At 44.7% G+C, this 25,390-nt stretch overlaps 1 protein-coding gene across 1 annotated transcript in view; it reads left to right on the forward strand.

Moving 5' to 3' along the window:
* The window catches only part of MYBBP1A (MYB binding protein 1a), a 60,396-nt gene that overhangs the window by 12,637 nt on the left and 22,369 nt on the right, over positions 1-25,390 (forward strand). Inside the window, exons 15-23 of the mRNA XM_074845153.1 lie at positions 74-225; positions 834-923; positions 1,588-1,728; positions 2,434-2,598; positions 3,636-3,793; positions 4,627-4,761; positions 5,956-6,064; positions 8,387-8,518; positions 10,371-10,439. Coding sequence (XP_074701254.1) covers positions 74-225; positions 834-923; positions 1,588-1,728; positions 2,434-2,598; positions 3,636-3,793; positions 4,627-4,761; positions 5,956-6,064; positions 8,387-8,518; positions 10,371-10,439 — 1,151 coding nt within the window. The remainder of the gene's footprint in view (positions 1-73; positions 226-833; positions 924-1,587; positions 1,729-2,433; positions 2,599-3,635; positions 3,794-4,626; positions 4,762-5,955; positions 6,065-8,386; positions 8,519-10,370; positions 10,440-25,390) is intronic.

Raw genomic sequence — 25,390 nt, forward strand, 5'->3', positions numbered from 1 at the left:
CTGCAGTCTGTTATTGATGTGCCAGTGCAGTGTTTTTGCCCCTTCCTGTCATTGTTTGTTTGTTCATGTGCAGACAGTGCAGAGCCAGGATGGGTTGAGGTGATGGTGGAAATCCTTCTCTCCCTCCTTGCGCAGCCCAGCCTACTCATACGTCGGATTTCCAAGAGCGTGTTTGTGCGGATATGCCCTAACCTGACCAAAAGAGGCTTGCAGCTGATCCTGGATGTAAGTGAGGCACTAGTAGGGTATTGCACTGTTTGTCTGTCTTGTCCCTAACAGATACACAAGCATGTCTCTATTTTTGTTTTTTTGTTTGGTTTTTTTTTAATGAGAGCCTGAGATCTGTTAACTTTAAGCTGTATTCTTGGGTAGTTTAGGCTGAAGAAATTCCTGGGTCAGTTTATATAGCTGGTAGATTTTACATGCGAGTATACACGCTAACGACTTCTTTTTTTCTAGAAAGGCTAAACATAGAGGTGCTAAAAATAAGTGACACTGAAAATCTGAATTGGTCATGCCACTGGGTAAGGTGGTGCCTTCTGAGAGTAATATGTGGTTTGCAAAGATGAGCTGTCAGGTACTTTATATGATGAACCTAATATTTAATTTGTAACAAATCAAAATGTGTGATGTCACCAACCTCTTCAGTTTTCTCCATCTTTTTTGTTCCTTATAGAAAGAACTTAGCATGTTAACAAACATGGTATTATAAGCCAGAAAGTTGAATACGCTTACTTACATTCATTATTCTTACTGTGCCAAAATTCCTGACTGTTGTACATAAGAAATGCATCAAAACAAAACACTGGAAAAACACAAGTCTCTCTTTGCAGGTTCTTGACCCATACCAAGAGCAAAATGAAGAAAGTGCTGTTGTTGTGATGGAAGAATCAGACAAAAGGATCAAATCTGCACGGGACACGGTAACTGATGTGCCATTGCCAGTGACAAATATTCTTCAGACCTTCACTGTTTAAAAATAATGTTTCTCCTGATCTGTAGTAATAGACATAATTGCATTTCTCTGTCTTGAGTAAAATGGCAGTTGCTCTATTAAGATTTATTTTAAAAGTGCAACACACAAATAGCTTGTTGGAAGTGCATGTTTATTAGTCTCTTGGCCTTGAAGGAAAATGCTGTTGTAGGTCTGGCTGTTTGAATAGATAACTTCCTGGGAACAAATGACTGCATCCTGAAACTAGCGCAGGCCTCTCTTTTGCAGCCACAGACTGAACCATTGCTGTGATGCACAGCTGTCTGAATTCAAGATCTCGGGTTTTAAGAACTGCAGAGATTCCAGACACAAAGCATTTGAAGCATTAGCAGAAAGGAAGGAGTGTCAGATGGGGGCTGTTATTTTAGATATTCCTTGGAAGCTTCTTTTTGATACTCATTTAATATGACAGAGAAGTCTGTATTATGTTCTGCTTGTGAAGACCTGGTATCTCATTATCTGGGGTGTCTTGAATCTGAGGTCTGGAAGCAAGGCAGTGGGGTGAGGGGAGGCTTGGGTGTTTATTTCTGAGCACCTGAGGATTGAGTGGGGCTTGAAGAAGGGTGGGGTCAGGATAATCTTTTCTTCCTCAGGACGAGGAAGGAAGTGAGGACTCCTCAGATGAAGGTGACACTGAGGAAGAGAATGACAGTGGAGATGATGATAAGAATGAAGAAGTTGATGAAGATTTTCGCAGTCAGCTGATGAATGTTCTCCAAGCAGGGAATGCGTTGGTATGTTTTCACTGCCTACCTTGATATGGATACCAGGAGGTTTGGGATGGTGAAAGATTATCTAATGCCCACATCCTGTCTGAGCCCGTGCAGTGATAACCCTGGCAGTCATCTTTGTAAGGCATTTGAAGCAGGAGGTCAGGATCTTCAAAGCAAGCCGTGGGAATAAGTCACTTGATCTTTTATTGTTAGTGTATCTTGAGTGCTTTTGCTTGTCCAGTCTAGCCTGATATAGCTTGTATTCCTGCCTGTAATAAACGAGATTGATGTGAACTAAAGCACTGAGATACTGTTACATGGTGCCTGTATTGGCTGGGCTGTGTGGAGGAGAGTGTTCCCTGTAGGCTGCTCTGGAGACTTCTTGTAGCAGTGCTAGAGTGTGGTTTAATGATTCCTATAAAGGCTACAGACATGGTAACATTAACCTCTTCATTGAAGGAGCAACAGCACAGAGTGTCAAAATTTGGCTTCTTCCCTTTCCCAGTCCTCTAGCTCTACATGTTAGTACTGTGCAGTCAGGATTACCCGACAGCAAATACGAGCTTGATTTCTCACTGATCTGAGCATCTGTTTTCCCTCCCCGTGTTGTTGTTCTGGGTCTAGAGGAAGCTACGTCCCTACTGTGTGAGTCTGCTCTTGGCTGTGGTTCCCTCCCCACTGTCTTTCTGAAGTACATGAAATGATGTGTTTTTGCATTCTGAAAAGGGAGGAGACGAGAGTGATGAAGAGCTGGATGATGAGGCCATGATGGCTCTTGACAAGAACATCTCAGCCCTTTTTGCAGAGCAGCAGAAACGGATCCAGGCAAAGAAGGATGAGAAGGACAGGATGCGGAAAGAGAAGATCCTACGGAGGGATTTCAAGATTAAGGTGGGATAGAAGTGTTCGGTGTGCAGACCTCTGGCTTACTAGCACATTAGTTGTAGCCTACTGCATCCCATGAGCTACTTAACACTAAACAGCTTGGACATTCATGTATGTCCTAAGCTCCTGGGGGTTGGGACTGGATTGTTCTGACTTTGTACAGCACCTGGCACAGCAAGATTGTGGTCAGTGACTGGGGGCTTCACATGCCTACTTCAAAACGAAAAGCAGGACTGTGCTATCAAAAAGTAAACTGTGGTTTCCCTTTGCTGATCTGAATGATTCTGTTCATTAGATTCTTCCCCACACCTACTCAAAGGTAGGTGCCTGTCTGTTTTTGTAAACTGGATAAGCCTTAATGTGACATGCATAAAATCCCTCTGGTAATTTTACAACATAATTTTTTTTTTTTTTGGCTTGTTACACTAAGAAAATCAGGAGGATTATGGCTAATGCCCCCTGGTTATTTGTGACTGTAATACTGACTTCGGGCCACCTGGTGTCAGCGTGGACTGTCCAGGATATTGGAGCATCCAGGGACAGCTCCAGCTGTGCACGGATAGAAAAGTCTGGTGTCAGATTAGCCAAGATGAAGGTTGAATGTTGTAGCAAGCCATGGGCTTTACTGCATTTTCATTCTGATGGTGTGCTGTAAGAGGCTGGTTTTATGCTAACGCACTGTCTGGAAGTCAAGGGGTGCCTGCAGGGGTGAGAGCTATCAGTCAATGTTGCTAACAGAGAGGTGTTCCAAGTTACAGTGACTGCAGGTCTGGCAGTGATTCTCATAACTGCTGTCACTGCACAAAACAGATTGAAGCCAACAGACAGCCTTTAATCTTCAGTTTCAGATTTCTAATTTTCAGTTTCTCGTGCCCTAGCAGTACAAATGATAGCAGAAGGTGTACAGACCTCAGCTGCAAATAGTTTTCTTCAGCCCCCTCCAGCTGCTGTGTAGCCCACTCCAGTCTGAAGGAGCTGCTCTGGGTAGATCCATCATGTTTTCCTGTCAGCATTAGTTCTCACATCAGTAACTGTGTTTGCAGGTGCTGGATTTGATTGAAGCATTCCTGAATAAGCAGTCAGAGAATCCCTTGGTGTTCGATGTTATTGAGCCCCTGCTTCGGGTGATTGAACAATGCATGAGCTCAGACTCTGACAAGCAGGAGGTTGACTTTCTCCAGAAGACAGCCAATATCTTCAAGTAAGTGTCCGTAGTCCTCCAGATAATAGGCAATGGCTTTTCATAGATACCGGAGGTGTTGGTTGAATCCCAGAAGTTGGTCTTTCTAAGATCGAAGACAATTGCTTTGCTTATAGATTATGTAGAATTAGTTTACCAGCACCACACATGCACACAATGCTTAGTCATAACCTGAAGGAAAGAAATTAGGATCTGGGTTTTCTAGTCTAAGGGCCTCCAAGTGTTAAACCTGTCTGCAGGTGGAAACCTTAAGAACAAATATTGGTATTGCAGGCACGGTGCCATGTCACTGAATAGCTCCACAGGCCTCTGATCTCTGAGTCAGACCATGCCACAACTCCCTAGGCTGACAGTTGCTGCTGTGGCTGGAACGAAACTCCCAACAAGTTACTGTTGAGACAGAGTGCAAATTCTCTCTGTTCACGGCCAGAAGTGAGGCGCGATACAGGCTAGACACAGACATCTAGCGCATGGTGTGTGACATGATGTGTCCTCTGTACACCACTCCCTGGTGTTCTCAGTGCTGCCCTAAACCATTTTCAGTGCTGCCTTCTACCTCCTGTGGAGAAGCTGTTCTGCAGTAGCAGGGTTTGAGGCAGCCAGTCTCCTGTGGGAGCTCTGGAGGAAAGTTGACTGATGCCTGAATAGGTGCTTGAAGGCAAAGAGCAGTAAGTCTCCTCACCCTTCTTGCCACAGCAATGACTGCCTCTTTTGCTCCCCATAGCTAGCGCCGTTTGTGTTGCCCTGAGCCCAGTGATAAGAGTTCATAGCAATGTTTCCCAGAGCTCTTTCTATAGGTAATGGCTTTGGGTTTGTTTTTAATGCTCTTTCAGGAACTCATTGTGCCGAACTAAGCAGTACTGCAAGAGAGTAGATGCCCTGCAAGAAGATTTGCACGCTTTTGTGGAGAGGCTTGTGACAAAAGCCTGCAAGCACACTGTCTCTTCAGTGGCTCTTTATTATTTCAGGTGAGTGTTAAAAGGGAGCATCTCCACTTGGTGCTGAGGGCTGCTCTGTCAGCAGGTGTAATGTTGCATGTTAAAACAGTTCAGAGAAGTGAGAGATTTGTTGAAGGCTAGATACCAGCATCTGTGTTTTACATGAGAACTAGTCAGTCATCCTGTCAGTCTGAAGCATTTTCAAACAGATGTCCATTTTTTGGTGATCACTTTCTGTGGGGTCTGTGATACAGAAATGGTCTGGTACAGCTTTGCTGATAGTGATGGGAAGCGCTTCCTGGAGGCTTCATCCAGGAGTAATGAATTGTGTGTAATTTATAGTCAGTCTGCAGTGATCATTCTGTAAATACAGTGGTTTACTGTTTCCACAACAGCACAATGAGTACAATAATGATTACGAGTCCTGGCTGTACGTACCAGTATTCACCCCTTTGGTGATTACAGGTGAATTAGGATAATCCATATATATATTAGGAAACATGAACAATGTTGCTGTTTCCTGGTGTAAATGGGAGTGCCATTTACCAGTAGACTCTCTTGTGACTTGCAGGTGGTTTCAGGAGCACTTTTGTGTTGTCTCTGGGATTTCTCAACCCAACTGTGTATGCAGTGGGTACCACGTTGCGTGGCCACCCCAGTGCCCTCGGGCAGTGTTGGCTCTGCAGCACACCTGGCTTGTGGCTGTGCAGGAACCGTGGTACCTTCTGGCTCTGTGTGCCACGTGGCTCCCTGACAGCTTCCTGGCAGTGGCAGCCCTGAGTGGAGCTGTGCCCAGTTAATACAGCGTTTCTCAGAAGCAGCAGACTGAATGCTCTCTCAGCTGACATGCCCGAGTTCTCCAGGCGCAGGGCAGCCTGGGCTGAGAGAGCTGCGCTGTGGCGCTGGCTGGGCTGTGCAAGCTCGGAAATTCTGGGCAAATGCAGAAGTCCTCAAGCAGTGCTAGTCAAAAGCATGAGGAAACCAAGCTGATAGTGGGGATGTCTGACTGCGGTGACAGATAACGAAATGATGCAGCGTCATAAGATTTATTTGTCTTTGGGTCTGTCAAGACTGAGAGAAGGGGCCTTCTCAGACTCCTTAAAACCCCACTTGGTACAGAATAAGCTGCCTTCATCACTTGGCTTCTGCCCTCAGGTGGCTTTGCAGTGGTACTGTGACACTGTGGTAATTGCTGTGTTCTCCCCTTTTCCTTTTCTTTTTTAGTGCCTCATTATACCTGCTCAAAGTGTTGAGAGGAAACACGTCCGATAAGTCATCAACTCCTCCCCCTCTGCCAGAGAAGCAGAGCAACACCATCCCGCAGGCTTGTCAGGTAAGACAGCAGGCTGTTCTTGAGGCTGTGTTTTTTGCCAGTAAATTGCATTACCCCATTTCACTGAGTGGGCCTTGCTTATTCAGTCTCACTGTTTCTGCTGCCTGCAGATACCTGTCTACAAGATTTCTTTTCCGTAAAGCTGTCACATTCCCCATCCCCTCCTGGCCCTCACCCTCCTGCCTTTGCAGTGCCTGCTTGCCCATAGCCGCTGGGGGCTGCTGATGTACAGTGGGTCCAAGTTAATTGCCTAAGTCTGATGTATATTTGTGCTGCTGTCCTGGCTGATTTGCTGGTTTTGCCATTAATCTCTTGGCAGTCACTCTTGAGTTCTTTTCCTGGAGGGTGCTGAGGAGCAGGGAGGTACAGGACAGGTGGATGAGAGTGAACTCCTGTTTCTGTGAGGTTTGGGCTGAATTATCTCGGGGTGAAGAGAGTGTGGAGCAGCCCTGATTTCAGTGGTAGCTGTTTGCAGGGAGACTCTTCATCTGGCTGTGCTATCGGTGTCTATTACTTGGGGAGTTTTACTGTCTAGTTCCCTTTCACCTGCTGTCTCTGCTGTGTTTCACAGGTCTTTGAATTTGGTGACCCTTTATATTGGGCAGCCCAGACCAGTCACCTCCACTAGAAACCCAGCAAGTAGTGTTTCACCAGCTAGCCTGGTACTTGCCTCTGATCGTCTCAGATTGTGAGCAGGAATTAGTGCCTTAATCCTGTTGACATTTTATGGGGGAGGAAAATAAACAGGGCTACCTCGTGACAAGGGAGGGCATGGAAATTACAAACACTGAGATATTATTAGCGACGGAAAAGATAGCCAGTGTTTTTAAGGCTTAGTGAGAGAATGAGTGTTAATCCAAGCAGCTCTTGTTCTGTGCTGGGCCTTTTTGGAAAGAAAAACAAAGTGGGAGATCTGTGGGGAATATAAACAACATACTTGACGTTGAGGCGTGCTTCACAGCATCCTTGTGCAGCTTCACAGGGAAAGCTGCTACTCCTGCCAGAGCAGGGCTGTGAGCCTGACCACCCAAGGACACAGCCAGCAGCTGAAGTGAGTTGCTAGTTTGAGGGAAGTGACACAGTTCAGTTTGTGTGATGCTGTTGGTGCCGACGTTGTGTTGAGGTGGGAAAGGTTTTGCAGTGGGGAACCAGAGACAAATGTGTGGTGTGTTTCCAGTGAGCAGTGCTTTGTGAGTATAATCTGGAGCTTTTCAGTAAACAGCAAAGCACAACTAGAGCAGACCCTATGATGCAGTGGCCAAATTTACAGAAAAGCCTGTTACTACGGAAGAAATTTTTTACAGTAAGCATCTGCATGGGAGGAGGAATCAATTTTTTCCTGCAGATGTGTATGTCAAGTAAGTGTTAAACATAGACACTTCACCAGGAAACTGAGGTCACATATTTCAAGATCCATCTCCCCTGTTCCACGCTAGCCTGTGTTCAGCTGCAGTAGCCCTGGGAGCTCAAGCTGAGAATGGGACACAACATGAACATGGCTTTAACTTGCTGTGGGGCCACGGAAAAATTGCATGAGCAGAGGTTTTCAAATGGCTCATCCACTGTTGTGAAGATCACAGCTTTGATCTCCTGGGCCTTAATTTTTCTTTCTTCCCAAAGATCTGTGCTTCTCTGTCGATATGAGAACAGGAATGTCAGGATACGATGCTCTGCACTTCGCTCTTCGTTCACCCCTGTGTTGTTAGTTTAGATCCATCTGGCCTGTGCAGGTCTCAGCTGGTTGCTGTGTGTCTGGGTTTCTTGTTCCCCACGAGAGGGGGATGTTAGAGCAGTTACACAGGTCTGGGATGGCTGGATCCCTGATCAGAGCTAGGGCTTGTCTGCTGGGTACCTGGAAGTCCTGGACATAGCTGCTTAGTGCGTATGTACAGATTCAGATCTGCATATCTACAGATTCAGATCTCTACAGCTGAGAACACCATGCACAGTGCAGCTGCTGCGGGGTGGCCTTTGAGTGCTCTGTGAACCTCGTGTGTGTTACGCACACCCACCACAAACCCAGAAGTACAGCCCCCACACCACACTGCACTACATGCAGTGTAGGCAGTCTTACTAGCAAGCTGGGCTGCCCTTCACTAACGTGGTCACGTGACTGTCGGTACTTGGGGAGCATCTTTGGGGCCCACTCTGTTGTTTCTTCATGGTTCTGTGTTGTATCTTGTAGGCCTGTATCACCTAAGCTATGCAAAAATATCTAGTTGGAAAAATTTGCGTGCATTGATAGAAATTACTTACTTTATTGCTAGTGATTCATCCTTGTGTTTCACTGAAAATCTTTTTGTTCTGCTTTTTCCCCTGTAGCTTTTGAGCACAGGTTGTTTGGATATGAAGAGGGTGACTGTAATATATCAGCAAGCACTGACACAATTCTTGACTAAACGGAACAGTGCCCTTACAAGCTCCATGTTTCATGATCTCTTCAAGCGCTTCCCGGTAAGTGTTGCTGATTGTGTGGTGTGTTGTCTTCTGGTAGCTCTGAAGTACAGTTGTAATTCTGGGAAAGTAGAGAGAGACACTTCTTTGTGTCATTGGGGGCTTTTAAAACTGCTGTAAGGTTTCCTAGGATCTTCACCTGCTCAGACTCTTGATACTGCATGTTTTGGTAGCAACACTGCAGAAGACCAGGATCTCATTTGTGGTTTGGATCGAGATATGTAGATGGAGAATGTAGATGAACAGAAAGCTGCTCTTTAAAACATAGCCTAAGAAGCTCTGATTTTTTTTTGTCAGTATTCAAGACAACATGGATAAACAAGGTTTGCACCAAGGCAGAAGGGGCCAGCTTGTTTAAACTGCTAATGTAGCTGCTGTCTAGCTTTGCTCTGACTGCATGCTCAGTTTATCAATTTTCTTCCAAGAAGGCTGTAGAGCGTAGAGTCTAATTGGAATTTAATCTGCAAGCTGGATGTTCAGATGGTGTCAGTTCCTGAAATGTTTGAGGCATTTCCTGCAGACTTGACCTATGCCTGGAGCTGATCTGCACTATAAGGACAGCCAGTTTTTAAGAAATAAGTCTTGTGTCTGAATGTCATACAGTTCTTCAGGGATTTTTAGGTCAGAGTGTGGTTGCCAGAAGCTCTTTCTCAAGGGCTTCAATCTTTTAGAATTGATGTCTGATGGGAGGGTGAGAGGAGACAGGCTTGTGTAACTGGAGGAAGTTGCTTTCAGACTCTGAGGGAATCCATGCAGTAGAGAGTTCTTCTGCATACCCAGTTTCTTAGGACACCAGCCCATGATGCCACCTACACAAGTTAGTGAAATAAGGGGGAGGGAAGGGTTGTGTGCTCCCCACAGGGCCAGCAAGCTTAAGATCCCATCTACAGGTTTCTAGAGCCTGTGAATTCCATGTGACTTGTTCCTTGCCGAAATGTCTTTCCAAATCTTCAAGCTCATCTCTTTTATAAAACAAAGGTAATGATACACACAGATACCGGCCTGTTTAACGCTGGGCTTTGCCCACTTACTAGAGCTATCTGTTCTTTTAGTAGTCTTCTTACCCCAGAAAAGAAGCCATTTCAGGTGCTGGGGTTGGAATAACCATCTGCACAATGTCAGTGCACTGCGCAGCAAACTGCTGTCCATGCTTTGTCAGGGCCAGACCTTTCAGTGCCTGATAGATGACATTAGAGGTATACGAGCAAAGTATTTGCAATCCAGATGATTTTTCATTTCTTGTGTCTGGATTCTTTGTGTCCCTCAGTTTGGAAATATTTTGCCTATAAACACAGAAGTCGGTGGATTAGGCCAAAACAAGGTATCATCAAGCTTTGCAGACAATTACCCCTCCTCTAGAAAGGTTGTTTTGATCAAGACTTGTGGCAGGGAACAGCAGTAAGGTAGGCTGTCCTCCCAACACAGTTGTTTCTGGCCCCTTTAGGGTTCACATCTTTCCCCCAGCTCTGACATTCTCCAGTCTAACTCGGCATGTTCTCCTTTGCTTCTGGGACTGTTCCTCTGCATGCAGTGAACTGCCTACATAAAGTATCAGGCAGATGTAGACTTAAATCAGGAACCAGGCAGAACACAGGAGGTGAAATCTTTGCCTGATTTTTCCAATTGAAAAGTTTTGCTGCTGATTTCCTGGTGATGAAGATTTCACTCAGGGCTGGTGTGAGCAAAGCTGTTAATTTCCAAATAAACTGTTGCTGATCTCTGGGCACTTTTGTTTCTTGTAGCATTTTCTTCTCACTCAAGAAGCTGTGTAAAATATAGACTGTTTTGCTTGAAAAACAAACCTGTCTGTCAGCAAACTACTAATAAGAGACTGGGTTTTTCTTTGTTACAGATCATGTGCAAACCATTAGTAGATATTCTTGTCAAGTCTATCACGGCGGGAGCCAGGCAACATCAGCAGGTAAGAAGGAAAGCAAACAAAGCTTAAACAGTCTGTCATGGCAGCTCAGATGATGCTTAATATGCTTATTGCTGCCTTTAGGGCTGCCCAGTTTTGAGAAGTGGGCTTCCAGGGGGAGAGCTTTTGCCAATACTGCCTTGCTGCCTCAGGTGTGTGACTAAAGTTGTGGAAGTAGCTCATATACTCACAGTCATGGGGGTTCTTTGGTAGCATCTCCTTTAAAAACTGCCTGCAGCTTTCAGGTTGAGGCCTGATTGTTGTAGGGGTTCACTTATTCCTTGATTACTTTTTTTATTGGTAAGATGTTCCTCTGTATTAATGCAGTGTGTTGAATCCTTGCCTCCGAATGCTAACTTGAGGTTAGCTTCTTGATCCTGCTCCACACCTTGCCAGCTGTACTGCAATTTCTAGGCCATATGCTTCTGTGTCTAGTTTAAAACCACCTGTGCTATAGACCCGATTTTTGATGGTTGATTGCATGTGCCTGGCTAACACAAAATTAGTGCAGCCTTATCAATAAACCATTGCAGGGTGAGTGCACAGCTCACTGTTTCATGAGCAGGGAGCGAGGCGTGTCTGGATTTTCACTGCAGCATGCACTGCAGTGGGGGTGTCTTCCACGCAGTTAATAGCCAAAACCCCTTTAGGCCAGTAGCACCGTGTCGCAAACTTTCCCACCCCCCAGCTGTAACATGCATCTGTCCCCTGCAGAAGAGTATCCTAGATTGACCTTTCTGTTCCGTAAATAGCTGTTTTATTGTTTGTGATCATTGAAGGGAATGTGAAGGGCTAGGTATGTATTTACAGTAAGGCTGCTTTACATTGTCAATGTAAATTGCATTTCAGGCTCTTTCACCCAACAGGAATGGCTCGGATTTAAAGAAGAACAAAAAAAGACTGAATTAAGCTATTGGTAATTTCAGTGGATAGAAATAAGAATGTGTTACACAAATAACAAACAAATTAATTGTAAGGCACATGCTTTATCCTATCCTCAAGAGACCAGAACGGCATCCCAGGCAGACAGCCTCATTATGTGGGTATCTTTGCTTCCCCACAGGGAACTGCATTGTCCTTCTTTCAGGGCTTCCACAGTTGTCTGCTCAAGCTTTGTATGGAGGTCCTGTTTATGTGCGGGTGGGAGGAGCAGGGGAGGATGTGCAGTGTGCTGTGTGTGGGAGACTGGATAGAGACCATAGATATATACTACTTTTTAAACAAAAGCGACATGGAGAGTAAGCTGTGTAAAGCCAGTGAAGTTTGGAGTTGCAGCTTTGTTTTTTGTACGCTGCTTTCTTTTCAGGAATTCTGGAATGTCCAATTTGCCAGGTTTTCAGTTAAATTTTCCCACTGATTCTCAATACAAATGTGCTTTGGTGGTGTTCTAGTGGGTAGGGTAGGGGGCGAAGCGAGGTGGGTGTATGTGGCAAAGTGATGTCGTGGGTAAAGCAGGAGGGTAATTTCTCTGGAGTCTCTGCAGCTCCTGGCAGCCTCTGAGGGAATGAGGTGGAGGGGCTCAGCTACCAAAAGGGCTGTCCTAACTCAGAGTCCTGAGGACAGCAAAGGTCTCCTGATACTCTGACTTTGGCCAGCCCTGACGATGGAGAGGTAAGTGGGGTAGTCTGACATTTTCAGCCCCTGAACTTTGGCTTCTAATTATTAAACCAGCTTAGTCCCAGAGACATGAGGCTTAATTCCCCTTCTAACACTCCAGTTATTAATGCCGATTGTTCTGGCTATGCCTGCTGCATCTGTATGAACAGCTAATCCCACTGTGATTTCGACTTCTTGGCTCTGCACATCCCTTTGGCAAGAAGTCCTTGGGGCCGTGCTGGGTGGGGAGAGCCGTGCTCTGCACGGGAAGGTGGAGGCTCGCAGCTCTGGCCAGGTGTCTCGTGCTGGCCTGGCAATGAACTCTGGGGCTCTGGCCCGGCAGGGCTGCTGGCCACTAGCCCAGCTGGCCTGGGGGAGGCACTTCCCAAGTGGGTAGGAGAAGCGGATACGCCTTCAGGTTGGGCTTTTAGGTAGTTTTGAACAAAAGGAGAAAGTGGTTCATGAGGAGGATGTAAGGGGGTGTGTGTGTGTTTCTTCCTCTTCACCCTGAATACCTGGGTGTTTATAAGACCAGCGTGGAGGTGGGGGGTCTGTTCCATCTCCCCCCTCAGCCAGACCGGTCCCTGAGTTTTTTTTTAAGGCCCCTAAGGCAAGATCTTGTGGCCACCAGCATATACTTCAGGGGTCTCTGCCCTTACTGGGGCCTCTAGTGTAAAGTCAAGTGTGGTCACAAAGTGACGGCCCTGGGCTCGCCTGGTTGAGGTGATGTGCAGCACGTTTCCCTGTGTGCTCAGTAAGCCACACAGGTACAGCAAGGCCTGGACCTGCCTGGGCTTTTGTCAAGAAAAGCAAACCCGAACTGTATGTGAAAGGTTCTGTTGTAGGCTGCTGCAGGTCTGTTGAACTCAATTTCTAGGCAGTTGTAAATGAGAGAGGATTCTCTAGGAAATGCAGGAGCTGTTCAAATGATGCCCAGCTGGTGTTGGCTTGGATAGGAGCAGTCTGGTTTCTCCAGCCCTGGCCATTTGTCCTGACCCTGGGGACCCTGCTGTCTGTCTGATGCCCAAGTGTTCATGCAGTTATGTCGTAAAATGGACATGAGGATGATTTGGCTGAAAACTTACTTTCCCCTTGCACACATACTTCTTTTTTTTTTTTTTTTTCTTTCCCCTTTTCCCTCTTTGATCAATTCACTGGTCTTGTTCAAGGCACAGGGATAGTCAGTGCTGGGGCAGGAGCAGCTGGGTGAAAGCTGTGATTTATTTAATTAAATGGCAGTGTTAACATGAAATTATGGCTTCTGTGAAGTGAGTACGGGAATACTGGAAAGCAGAGTTTGTCTGTGTGGACTGTTGGCTGTAGCTAATGACTTTGGAAACTGGGTCTTGCATTGCTGCAGCCTTTCTGCACATCCTGTCTCCCACAGCTGCTCACTCTGAAACCTGGAGAACATCGAACCCTCAGCAGCAGCGTTGTGTCTGTAGAGACAGAGGTGTTTGTAGCTATTGGATGGGTGTCACATGCTTTTCTGGGAGGTGCATTTCTTTGTGACTGCTGTAGAGAAGGGTCTCTTGGAGACACCCAAAGGCAGGTGTATCAGAGGGTGCAGCTTGATGCAAAGCTTAGCAGAAAAAAAGGGAAGCTTTAGAACAAAAACTTTAGATAGCATTACTGACATCATCAGCCTTTTTCCTCTGACACTGTTCCTATGTGCCTAAAGCAGCAGTAAGGTTGTTCACCTCCATATTGAAGTAATTTGTAACATAAACCAAACAGCACTTTGGAGATGAGAGCTCTTAAGGCAGTTTTAAACGCAGCTTACAGTGGTTGGATTGGTAGGTTTTCCTAGCAGTAAGCTCAGCCTGTGTAACAAGTTTTTAAACTGGAAAGATGAATTTGCCAGGGGTCTTACTGCGGCAGAACTTGAAACGGAAGCTTGTACATGTGGCTGAGTTCTGTTTGTCTGATGTTACTCCTGGAGTGCAGATGCCTGCAGGAGACAGTAATACAGCAGTTTCCCTGTAAAAGGAGAGATTGGTGTCACTTGTGAGCGGGACGAAGGGCAAGGGATGCTTGACCAGGGAAGGAGGGTTGTCATCCCACCCTGAATTCACTTAGTACCTGTTTAAACCTTATACATCAGAAAAATATGAGATGAAGATCTGTGTGACAGTGGATCTGCAAAATCACCTTGTTTCAGGCAGTTCATGCATCTGAGCTGGATTTCTCACCTTTTGTGAGACCACACTGACTGCAGGGCACTATGAATCATATTCTGCCCATTCAAACGCACTGTGGCTCTGGCAGCTGGTGCTTAGAATGCTCGGTGTTAGTGTTGGCTGGCCTGTTCTCAAACTCTGCAGTTCTTGAAGTGTGAAGCTAAAGACGACTGCTGTCCCAAAGGTGCCTCTGTGCCAGTTAAAATGCTTCAGGCTTTTAAAAAATGAACACACTAATGTTTGGATGTCTTTCATTTACTGAACTGAGAAGTCTGGTGGGTTTTGCTGTGGTTTGTTGGTGTGTGGTTTTTTTTTTTTACTATAGTAGCAGTTGGGATCTTTATCCTAAACTCTTGTTGATCCTTGCTTCCCCACATGTGTAACTTAAACCAACATATAACTTAAAGCTGCACTATCTTCTCAGAATATGGCCTGCCTCATGCCTGTTATGTGTTCTCACGCTGTTGTCTACTGTAGAAAGAAGTGAATTGAAACTATATGAAAGCGCTAAACTGTAAGCAGCTACTGTGAATCTTTTCAAGAGGACCTTCAGTGTGTGAGAAGTGCTACAAGTTAAAGTAAAAAGGAAAGGAGGTGGTAAAGAATGAAATTTTTGGGGTATTCTAATCCAGTTTGTTGGATGCAGTTCTGAGGACTGAGGTCCTGGAAGTCAGTCACACTAACTATGACCTAGTACTTGCTGTAATGGCCAGCAGAAATGTCTTCAGTGGTAGGAAAATGAGGCCAGTGCAGACATCGCAATCTTTTTGTACATATAGACAAATTTGATAGCTTTCTCTTACTGACAGTGTGCTTAACACCTGAAGGGTGTAGCTAACATTTCTAGAATCCAGTACCTGCATGCATACCTGCATAGATACTTGTTCTCTGAGTAGCTCAGGTACAAATGACGGCTGGGGATACAGTCTGCAGTGATATGACTGTTGTGGGAAAATGACAAGCCATCAAAAATGGAGCTTGTGTTACACCTTTGAGTTGACCTAGTGCTAATGAATTTTGTTAAGCTGCTGGCACAGATGATCCCGTTGGCAGTTCAGAACCTTGCAGTTAGCCAAGCAGAGTGTGTGTGGTGCAGATGGGTGGGGGAGGCTTTGTGCTGTGTTGTTGACTAAGGATGTTGCTGTTGGTCTTCCACAAGCACTAAGCACATTCTCTTAAATTCTGTTTAGAAAAAAAATGTGTGAGAGCTTGTTCTCACTTCCTCCTTTCTTAATACAATTTGATCTCACGACTGCAATTGTTCTCCAGGAGACCTTGACCTTCAAATTACTTCCTTGTGCCTTGTTTCAGTGGGTGCAGTGTTGCTTTTTCAATATGCACGAAAGGCTTTTTTTTTTTTTTTTTTGCTTGTGCTGATGGAATGTAAACCAGGGATCAAGATGTGTTTAATTTAATGATTATTGCATGAACTCTCCTGAGCCTTAGGTGAGGAATGTCTTCCTGGTTTATTTTTAGCAGCATCAGTATGATGAGCATAGGTACAGTAACATCTAGTTCTGTAACTGTGCAGTCTTGGGCTGTCCCTCTGATGCTGTTACAGCACAAACCCCTCGGTGGTGCATTGTTACTTGTGGTGAGGTACTGCAGTGCACACTCCCACCCCCCCCCCCCCATTCTCCTGAAAGCTGGGAATGCTAGAGGACTGGATGAGTCTGTGAACTAATTCTTCCACCCTAAAAACTTACTGTTAGTCTGAGGATCAGGTGAGGAAGGAAAATGTGTGGCTGGTTGCATTGCGGTACCCAGGCTTACTACTGATGCCTGCATCTGCAGGCAAGTGCATATTCCAAGTGCCAGCTCTGAACTGGAATCTGGCTGAAGCACAGCCTCTCTGGCAGCCTGGGCTGAAACAACCATGTATTTCCCTGAGAAATCCAGCTTGTTGAATCACAGAATCATTCAGGTTGGGAAAGACCCTTGGGATCATTGAGTCCAACCATCAGCCCTACTCTGCAAGGTTCTCCCCTACCCCACATCCCCGAAGAGCTCATCCAAACGACCCTTAAACACATCCAGGGATGGTGACTCCCCCCCTCCCTGGGCAGCCTATTCCACTCTCTGACCACTCTTGCTGTGAAACATTTTTTCCTCATGTCCAGTCTGAACCTCCCCTGTTGCAGTTTAAAGCCGTTCCCTCTTGTTCTGTCACTAATTCCCTGTGAGAAGAGACCAGCACCAACCTCTCTACAATGTCCTTTCAGGGAGCTGTAGAGAGTGATGAGGTCTCCCCTCAGCCTTCTCCTCCTCACACTGAACAGTCCCAGCTCCTTCAATCGCTCCTCACAGGATTTATTCTTCAGGCCCTAACCAGCAGTATTGGAAGCAGTTTGGAAAGGAAGACTAGTAAATGAAACATCCACTGCTACCAGGAGTAAGGTGTTCCCATCTCGCTTGTATTGACAGACTTAGACCACTTCCAGTGTGTAATTTTTTCCCTAAGGTTTATGCAAGTGATTTGATACCTGTCCCTTGGCCTTTGGGAAAGGCACTAGGAGTGTACATTTCAACACAATTACTAAGAGCCTTTGCAATTATTTTTACACTGTGGTCACACATCAGTTTGAATACATTCCAGTCTTCTTATTTACATTTAAAGCTATATTGATTGAGGAAGTTGCAGTAGCTGGGAGTATAATGATGCTGTATTTGTCCATCAAGTAAGTTTATTTTCTATGATTTGGCTAGAACTCTGCAAAGCTGATGTAAGTGCAGAGCTGTCATGAAACTAATAAAAGTCATTTTACTTAGTGTGGAGATGAGAATGGGCACTGAGACAGAGTTCAAAATGTCATCTTATGTCATATAGATTCATTAATATTTCAAAATGTGTTTTTATAAAGCAGTCTCTGACAAGGAACCCTTTAAGATCTATCTAATAGTGTATTTTAGGTAAGTTGCTAATTAATCTTGGTGCTTTGGCAGTCTCCCCAAAGGGATCAAATATATATAGACATAATTTTACAGAACTGAAGCAATTCTGTGCCAGAACTGCCATCACCAGAAGAGTAAAATATGATCCCAAAGTCCTGCCAGAGAGGTCTTGGCTGGTTGACAGTTATCCTTCTGAATGGTTTATGTTCTATGTAAATATCTAAGTTAAAAAGTTGTTAAACTTTAATACGGCAAGAACAGTAAGAGCACTGCAGAGCATCAGAAGCCAGCACCCCTCTGTGTGTATGTTTGGGAGTATTCCTCCTTGTGCTGCGACAGATGAATGATCAGTACATTAATGCACCACGCCCTGCCTGCCTTCTTACAGATAGTTTCCAGCAGGTGGTATAGGAAGGACTTGTTAGGGAATATTTTGCATAAGCTCTTACTAACAATGAAGCAAAATAAACCTCCCCAGATAAGTACCAGCACCGATTCAGCTCTATCTCCTTTGCATCATAAAGGAGAACAGGGCTGCTGGTGCTAGCCAAACAATAGGCCGTGGCTGAAAGGTGCCATTCCCTCAGAGCACCCTCCCTCCCCTCGGCAGAGGTGGGACATGCCATGCCTGTGTCCTCCGTAAAGGTGTCACTATGGGGAGGGCTCGTCCCAGGGTCCAGCTGAGCTGAGCAGACTCTCAGAGGGCAAGTTACCCACAGGCAGTTGTGTGATAGAGTGTTATAGGGGCTGTTGCCTGCAGATTTCTGCCTTTTTGTCTTCCTCTGGTCAGTATGCACCCTCTCTTCAATGAAGAAAAATCATTTGCAGCTGGAAAATGTATGTCAAACTGACATGCTTTGGCTCCAGTCAGTGTTCTGCTCCCGTTCCTGTTTTTGTTTTTTATAAGGAGATGGTCAAGAAGATCCTGTGTTTTGGAAGGTAAAGCTGAACTGCGGGTGGGCTCTTGCACATTTTTAAGCTATCTGATCGTGATCCAGCAAAACCCTGTGACTTGAACTTAGCTTTAGGTATGTAAACTGTCCCTCTGAAGTCCAGGGGGAAACAGTTAAACATGTAAGTGCTTTGCTGGGTCAGGGCCAGAGTGCTCTGCATTTTTGTGTAGAGATTTTTAATTCCTAGACCTTCAGGACGGTTGTGGATGTGTATTACTGCATCCCAACCTTTCATTTTTTTAGAGCGTCTCTTGCATTGGTAGAGCTCAAAGAAACTGTCTTCCTTTGGCGAGTTGGAGGACATTGACAGCATCTATAAATAGTCTCTCATGTTCTTTGGAACAGTGTTTGATGCCATAGTAAAACGTAGCGCTCTCTGAACTGCTTTATAAGCCATGTTTCTGTCTCCTTGTCACTTGTGTGAGATGGTTGAAAATTTTATTAAAAAGATCTGTTTAAATTTTTCAGGTCCTCCTGACTGCATTTAAGCTGAGTGCTTGAAATCCCATGGCATGAGTTTTCACTCGTGTTTGCACTGAGAACTTTGTGTGCTCGTGGTGTATTTCAGTTGAACAAGGGACCCCTGTCACTGAGCCTGCAGGGTCTCTTTGGAGCATCATGCATGTTGTCAACTGGTTGTTTGTTTATTTTTTCTGTCATAACTTTTCTTTATTGCATTTCTTGGTGCTTTTTAATGGGCTCTATGTCTTTTGCAAAAACATCTAGCAGATAGATGCCTGCATTGCCCACATACAAATCCATAACAATTCCAGGCACTAATTGACTGGCACAGAGAAGCTGCCCTGTTAGCAGTCCCAGTCTTTATATACCACCACACTCAGTGCAGCAAAACAGAACATGAAAAGCTCCTACTTGTCTCTCTATTCTGATTCTGGAAATATAAACTGTGTTTATTCTGCTCACTACTGTTCAGCTGATTGTGTTGATGATCATGTAGCAGATCATCAGTAATGGAAGAAACCTTGTCGTCTGCTGCTGGGAGGAAGTAAGAAAATTAAAAGGTCACATAGGCTTTAGTTGTACTGTAGACACAGCTGCTGGCAAGAGTCCCAAGGATGGGACTGATGCATGAACAGCCCTGCATATCGGATGGACTTGCTGAGTTAGAGATATACCATATTGCAGTGATTTTCCAAGACTGAGTAATTTCCTAGCCTACTAAATTAAACTTGCCATCTGACACGTGGGGAGTTGATAGTTTTTATAAAGAGAGTGAACCACCCAAGTGTGTTCTGCTCTGCCTGACAAACATAGCCCCTTTGACAATTTGAGGAGTACACATTTGTGTAGAGCAAATGGGAAGAGTTTGCTTGGAGGCAAGGTCATTGCCATTTATTTAATAACAGCATAACAAAAACAGGAGGGGAAGAAATGTCTGTGGTTGTGATGAAGTTGGTGACTATCTCAATCATATGGGCTTAAGTTATATTCATGCTAGAAAATATTGCAAAAGCATCGGGAAATGCTGTTTTGTTGAAGTTCTGGGTAATGATTTCTGCTGTGTTTACGGTGGGCTATTAGATCTTGGTTTGGAAGTACTAGCAGGTGTGTTGGAAGGGTGTTTTGTTGGCAAGTGAAAGATTAGGGCTTCTGTAGTGTAAAATGAAATGCCTACCTGGGTTGTATTCACTGACAAAGATGTTCTTAAGAGTTCGTGTAGAAAGTGGTAGGTCCCTTTTTGTTGTTGGGTGGGGGTGTGGGAGGTATGGGGTTTGGCTGCTTCTGTTTCTGTGTTCCCTTGGCATGTAATAAAATGCCACTCTGCAAAAGTTAAAGCACAAGAAAGGAGTTTGGATTTCGCTGCAGGATTTCTCAGCAACCTGCTAGCACAATAGGGTCTCAAGCCATGTCACTCTCCTCAAGGGCAGTGTGCAGTCTGTCATGTCATGGTGCTTCTCTCAGTGGTTTTTGCAAAATGAAAAGGCCTGCTGCTGAGCATCTGAATCGGTAAGTCTACAAAGTTCGACCCTGTGCAATTTCCAACTTTTATTTTTTTGCTTAGCAATGCTCTTTATTTCAATGTTCCAAGCTAACAATTTTACTGACGTGCGAGTACTTTCTTTTTGTACTGCTTCAAAGCTAAACATCCATAGTTGACGTTTGAGTGAATTGGAATTCTAATTTCTTATTATCTGCTGATAAATGTTCTCAAAAGATGAAAACCTTTGTCCTTGCAACATCAAGACGGGTCTAGTGAATTGGGGACAGCAGTTAAAAGGCACACAGTGCCTAGGCAACATGGGGATTTTTTTTTGAATACGTACTGCTCTTAAATCTCCTAAATTATTAAATTTGGCTTTAGCAAAATCTCTTTAAATAGGCTGCATTATGCGGTGGCTGCCTTCTGAATAGCCTGAAGAAAATCCTATTGCATGTCTCTCCTGAATTGAGGAAAATTGGCTTTGTTGTGCAGAGGAGACATCTGGCTTAGAGAGTCTTGGGAGGAGCAGCCAGGTGAGGGAACTGGGGGGGACAGTTTTGGTTTTGGTCTTACCAATATGTGTAAGTAACCTGAGGTGTCAGTGGAGTTTCTTGATGTTTACACACATACGATGTGTATGTGCGTAAAATAAAAATTGACAAAATGAAAGCTTATACGATAGGTTGTTTGCTCATTTTTTTCCAAGAGGATAGGCAGGGTCGAGAAAAAGGATAGTGCCCCAGGTGATTTTGCAAGAGGTTTCCTGATATTTGGTAATGTCTCTTTGAGCCTCAGCTACTGGGATGTTCTTTGAGAATCTTTCCTTTGATTTCTTAACAAAAAAGCATTTCTTGCTCTGGTGTTTAGAGTGAGGAGCTTGTAAAAGCAAAGTGGAAATGGTCCAAAATAAACACGGCCATATTAAAAAATCAAATTGTCTTAGATTTTTTTTTTTTTTTAAATTGTGACTTTGTTCTTAACTTGGGAGAGAAGTATATTTCAGAGTGGAGAAGGAAATGGGCATATTTCCTGATTATTATTACTTTTTAATGCGGGAAGGGAGAGGGTTGGATGCATCGCACAGAATCCACTGCTGTTCTTTTCTCCTCTGGTCTCAGTACGCCCTGAGGTACCACTATTCCCCACCACTGTTTCAGTCCCGTAATTGAGCATTATAGAAAGAGCAAGGAAACAGCAATGCTTATGGGCACTGATCTGTGTTCTGCTACTGTGATTTCTTGTGTTCTCATGGCTCAACTATGGCATCTTTTTATTCTTCCAAGAATTTAGGATAATAAGATACAGACTTTTTTTTTGGAGGGAGACATTAAGACTGATTGGCCTTGCTGATATGGTAAGTGGTTACCCCTGCGAGAAGTGAATCTCTGTGTTCACCAAAGCAGCAGACCAGTATATGGATTGTTCTGTATGGATTGCTATGTCCTGAGGGTCTGGTGAAAGAGGAGGACAAGGTAAATAATGTCTTCCCCAGCCCTGAATGCTCACTAGCTGTGTCTGTGTTGTATGCAAATGAAATATTCAAAGCTGGTATCTAATACCATCAGCCAGGCCTGGCCCAGGACTCCAGTGTGTTATTTTATATGTTCATTGTTTTGGCTGCCCAAATGTCCTGCAGACCCTTCATCTCAGGCAGAAAGCCTGCCAGCGAAGCCCAGTATTTCATGTGCAGCTATCCGCTGAAAAATTGCGGTGTCAAATCTTCTCCCTGTGGGTACTGACTCATCTCTACTGCCTTTAAAATGTAGCAACATCTTATTTCTGTCACTAGGTCTAGATTGTGGTGACTGTAGGAGGGAGCTTTGATTTTTAAAATTTTTTAAAAAACTTTTTAGAAATTATTTTAAACTTTTTTTTCCCCCCCTTCCTTTCGGGGCTGCCAGCAGAACAGTGCTGAAGGAAGCAGCTATACGTGTGCCCACTTGTACTGGGCACAAACGTCCTGTTGCAGTGAGCAGACTCTCACAAATGGGCTCCTCTGGTTAGGCAAGACGAGGCTTTTGCTCTGGCAGGAGCATCCTCCAGACACTGTTTGCAGAGGAACCAAGCATGGAAAAAAATCCACTCCTCAGCAGCAGTGGAGAGAATGTGATTTGCAGAGTCCCTGATTAAATGAATTAAGTAATAATGTTTTAGGGCATGAAAAAACTTGTTTGTAAGTGAATACTGTATATGTGCCCTAGTCTGCAGGCAGGCTGCTAGTCCTGGGCTTTCTGCTGGCTGGAGTACATTTAAAAAACCATACTGGTGTGACTTTGTCAGTGAAGGCAATGACTATTTTTACCTGTAGGGCTAAGGCTGACATAACTCATGTAGGTGCAGCTGCATTCTCTAAAGGTGGTTTCTATGGGGTGTAGCTCATTCCACGTTTCCAGCCAGATTGAGCGGTGGTGGTTTAAGTGCTTGTGTCTTGCAATAGCTGTTTCCATGTTGTGGGGGAGGAGGATGTGCCAGCGCAGCTAATGTGATAAAACTTTTTGTGGTATAGACAAGTACTCAGCAGCAGCAGAATGAAGTTAACAGCCCATCTGATCGATGTGACAGCTGCTGTTCAGAGCCTTGGGAATAGTAGTAGAATTGTATAGATTTCTTTATTTCTCATTGCTGCTGCTTAAAACAAGACATCTGAGCCATGGGTGAAGAGGTTTATGAAGGATAATAAAAATAAAGAGGAGAGGGGATTCACCAGGAGGGGTAGAAAGATGGGTATTTCTTCACAGTCAGTTTTGTCTCAGTTGCTGTCTTCCAGGGAGCTTTGCTTTTTTTTTTTTTTTCCTGTAAAAAAGGTAGTAAAACCTCAAATCCAAAAGCAGAGCTTCTGAAGTGGGGACCAAGATTTGAGTGCAGCACCACATCCTGTGCATTTACAGTGTTTTAGCAAGAGATTTCCTCCATTCCCAAGTCATTGGTGTTGAGCCTCTCTCATGAAGGTGAGACACCCAGTTCGCCTGCTGCCTAGCAGGCGATGAGCAGGTGACTGCTTTTCCATTTTTTCCATTGCTGAGATAGTGACTGGGAAGATGGCCTGCACGAGGAATTACTGGGGTCGTATGTTCCAGCAGCTTAAGAGGACACACAAACCCTTGTGTTTGCAAACTACTGTTTTGCTTATTTAGAAACTAGCCAGAGAGAGGGATGGTCACTGTTTCAGAGGCTCAGAAACAAGAGCATAAAAACCCCACAAACCCAACAGAGTTTGTGGGTAATTTTTTGCACTCAAGAAGGCCTAAACAGATCATCTACATGATGATGAAATGAGCAAAATGTGTCTCATGTGTGACAATTATTTTCAGTGTGCTAATATGCAAGCTGTGAGTTGTGTAAAGGTTCCTGGATGGAAAGCATCCTGCTGTATCTTTGGAACTCTGCTTTTTTACTAGGAAGGAAAACCAGGTACAATCTACTTTGAATGAAACCAGGTTGCAGTGCAGGTTGGCTTATTCTAAAACACTGAAAACTGCAAGAACTTGATGACCTAGGATGTTTCATGGGAGGACACTGAGTAAGATAGCCTTTCTCATCCAAGGTTGTAAAATGTGATTTAAGTGTCATGTAAATGCTTTACATGTTGTAATTAACTAGCCTTGCAAAATTTTTTCATCCATTTATTGCAGGAACTTAATTTAAGCTGTAAAATATCATTTGTTTTGATCACTTTTTGGCAAGGAGAATTCTGTTCCTGGGCTCATAAATCTCCTATTCGGTGGTTTTTTTTTTTGGCAAGGCCAGACTGAGGGGAGGGGCTGGGAGGAAACTCCTGTCTGGCCTAGAGCATGGTGCTTGGTGCACAGGGAAGGTGTGGGAGCAGAGGGGGGTGGTTGATGGGTGGGGGTTTCTGGTCAGCGTTTACTTCTATGCATTATTGTGCCTTGTCTGTTCCTGGAGGCAGGAGGGCAGATTTGCAGACTTGGGAACTGGCGTCTGGTAGGACAACTTCTGTGCTGGCCAGATTGGATCCTGCTCAGATAATATTGGACCTTGTCAAGGCTGGTTGAGGGAACATCTCGAAAGAGCCGATTGATTAGTCTGAAGACACTGGATTGCAGCAGGCAATATTGAATTCAGTTCCTGAGCCAGATGATTGCAAGAAGAGCTTGTCATGGTCTTTCCCAGGCCAGTGTGAGCTCTCCCTGACTCTGCTTGCAGGCACCAGGAGTCTGTCTAGTGATGGGTAACACAGCTTTCCTGCAGAGACCCGGCGACACAGCCTAGGCACCGTGCTGCGGCAGTGCCGTCACGCAGGCTGGTTCTGCCCATGTCCCCGTGTGCTGTGGGCCCTGCAGATGGGAGCTCTGCACAGGAGGCTTTCTCACATGGCTTCAAGCTCTGCTTGAGCCTGGCAAAGTCTCTGGGCCAGGCAGGACAGAGGAGGCAGCCAGGAACAGGGTGCAGGAAAGGCACTCCCTTAATCCGATAGGACAGCAGGGTAAATTTGGGGGTAAAAGTAGATGTCAAATTTATTATGCTGCCTTGGACCACTGGCAGCACATTTTTTTAAACCAAGAAATAGTTATGGAGATGCTCAGGTGTCTCGGCATGGGCAGTTCTGCATAACCAAACGTGCCAGCCATGTTGTTCTGACAGTCTGACTTATCCTGGAAAGCGCTAGTGCTTTCCACTCTGAAACCTTTTAGATAGCTGCTAAATGAGAATCTTGGCTCCATGGCTTGTGTGCGCCTTGTTTCAGCAGTGGTGAGGAAGTTAAAAATTAATTTTTGTTCTCAAAAACAGCTTGCTTAAGCTACAGCCAGGGCTTTGCCTTCCCTTCTCCTTGAATTTGAAACATATATGGAATGGGTGTGTGTGTGCGCCATGTGTGAAATACTGCAGTTACAGCTTGTGGGTTGAGGAAAATTGATTTGGCAAATGTTCCTTAATCACCTCTGGCTTTCACTTTTTACAGCTAAAGCCTTCAAATAAGTTTTGTATGTTTTAAGTAAATGATTGGCATTCGATGCTTGTTCAGTGACGATACTTGTTAAAGCTCTTGAAGGATAATTTTTTATTTTTGTCCTTAACTTTGGAAAGAATCCTGTTTTCCCTCTTCTCGCCTCCCCCAGAGAATCTGCAGCTTGGTCCTGTTGAGGTTAACAGGCTGTGTGAAACTCCAGAGTTGTAAGTTAGTCACAAGTTTAAGTCTTCTGTTAAATATTGTCATGACAGTTCTCAGCCAAGAAGCCTGTCTTGCCTGCAGCGTGCTCAGTCTTTTATAATTCTGATTATAATGTGTCAAGGAAGGTTAGGAAACCTGCATATATATAGCATACATTGAACTGCTGTTGCTTCTGAACAGCCTGCTGTGAATTTGCTGTACAGAACAGGGAGCGCCATTGTTGTGGGCCTTATTCTCCTTTCCCTCTCATCATTTGCCCT

This window comes from Strix aluco, chromosome 19 (assembly GCF_031877795.1).
Source record: "Strix aluco isolate bStrAlu1 chromosome 19, bStrAlu1.hap1, whole genome shotgun sequence".
NCBI lineage: Eukaryota > Metazoa > Chordata > Aves > Strigiformes > Strigidae > Strix > Strix aluco.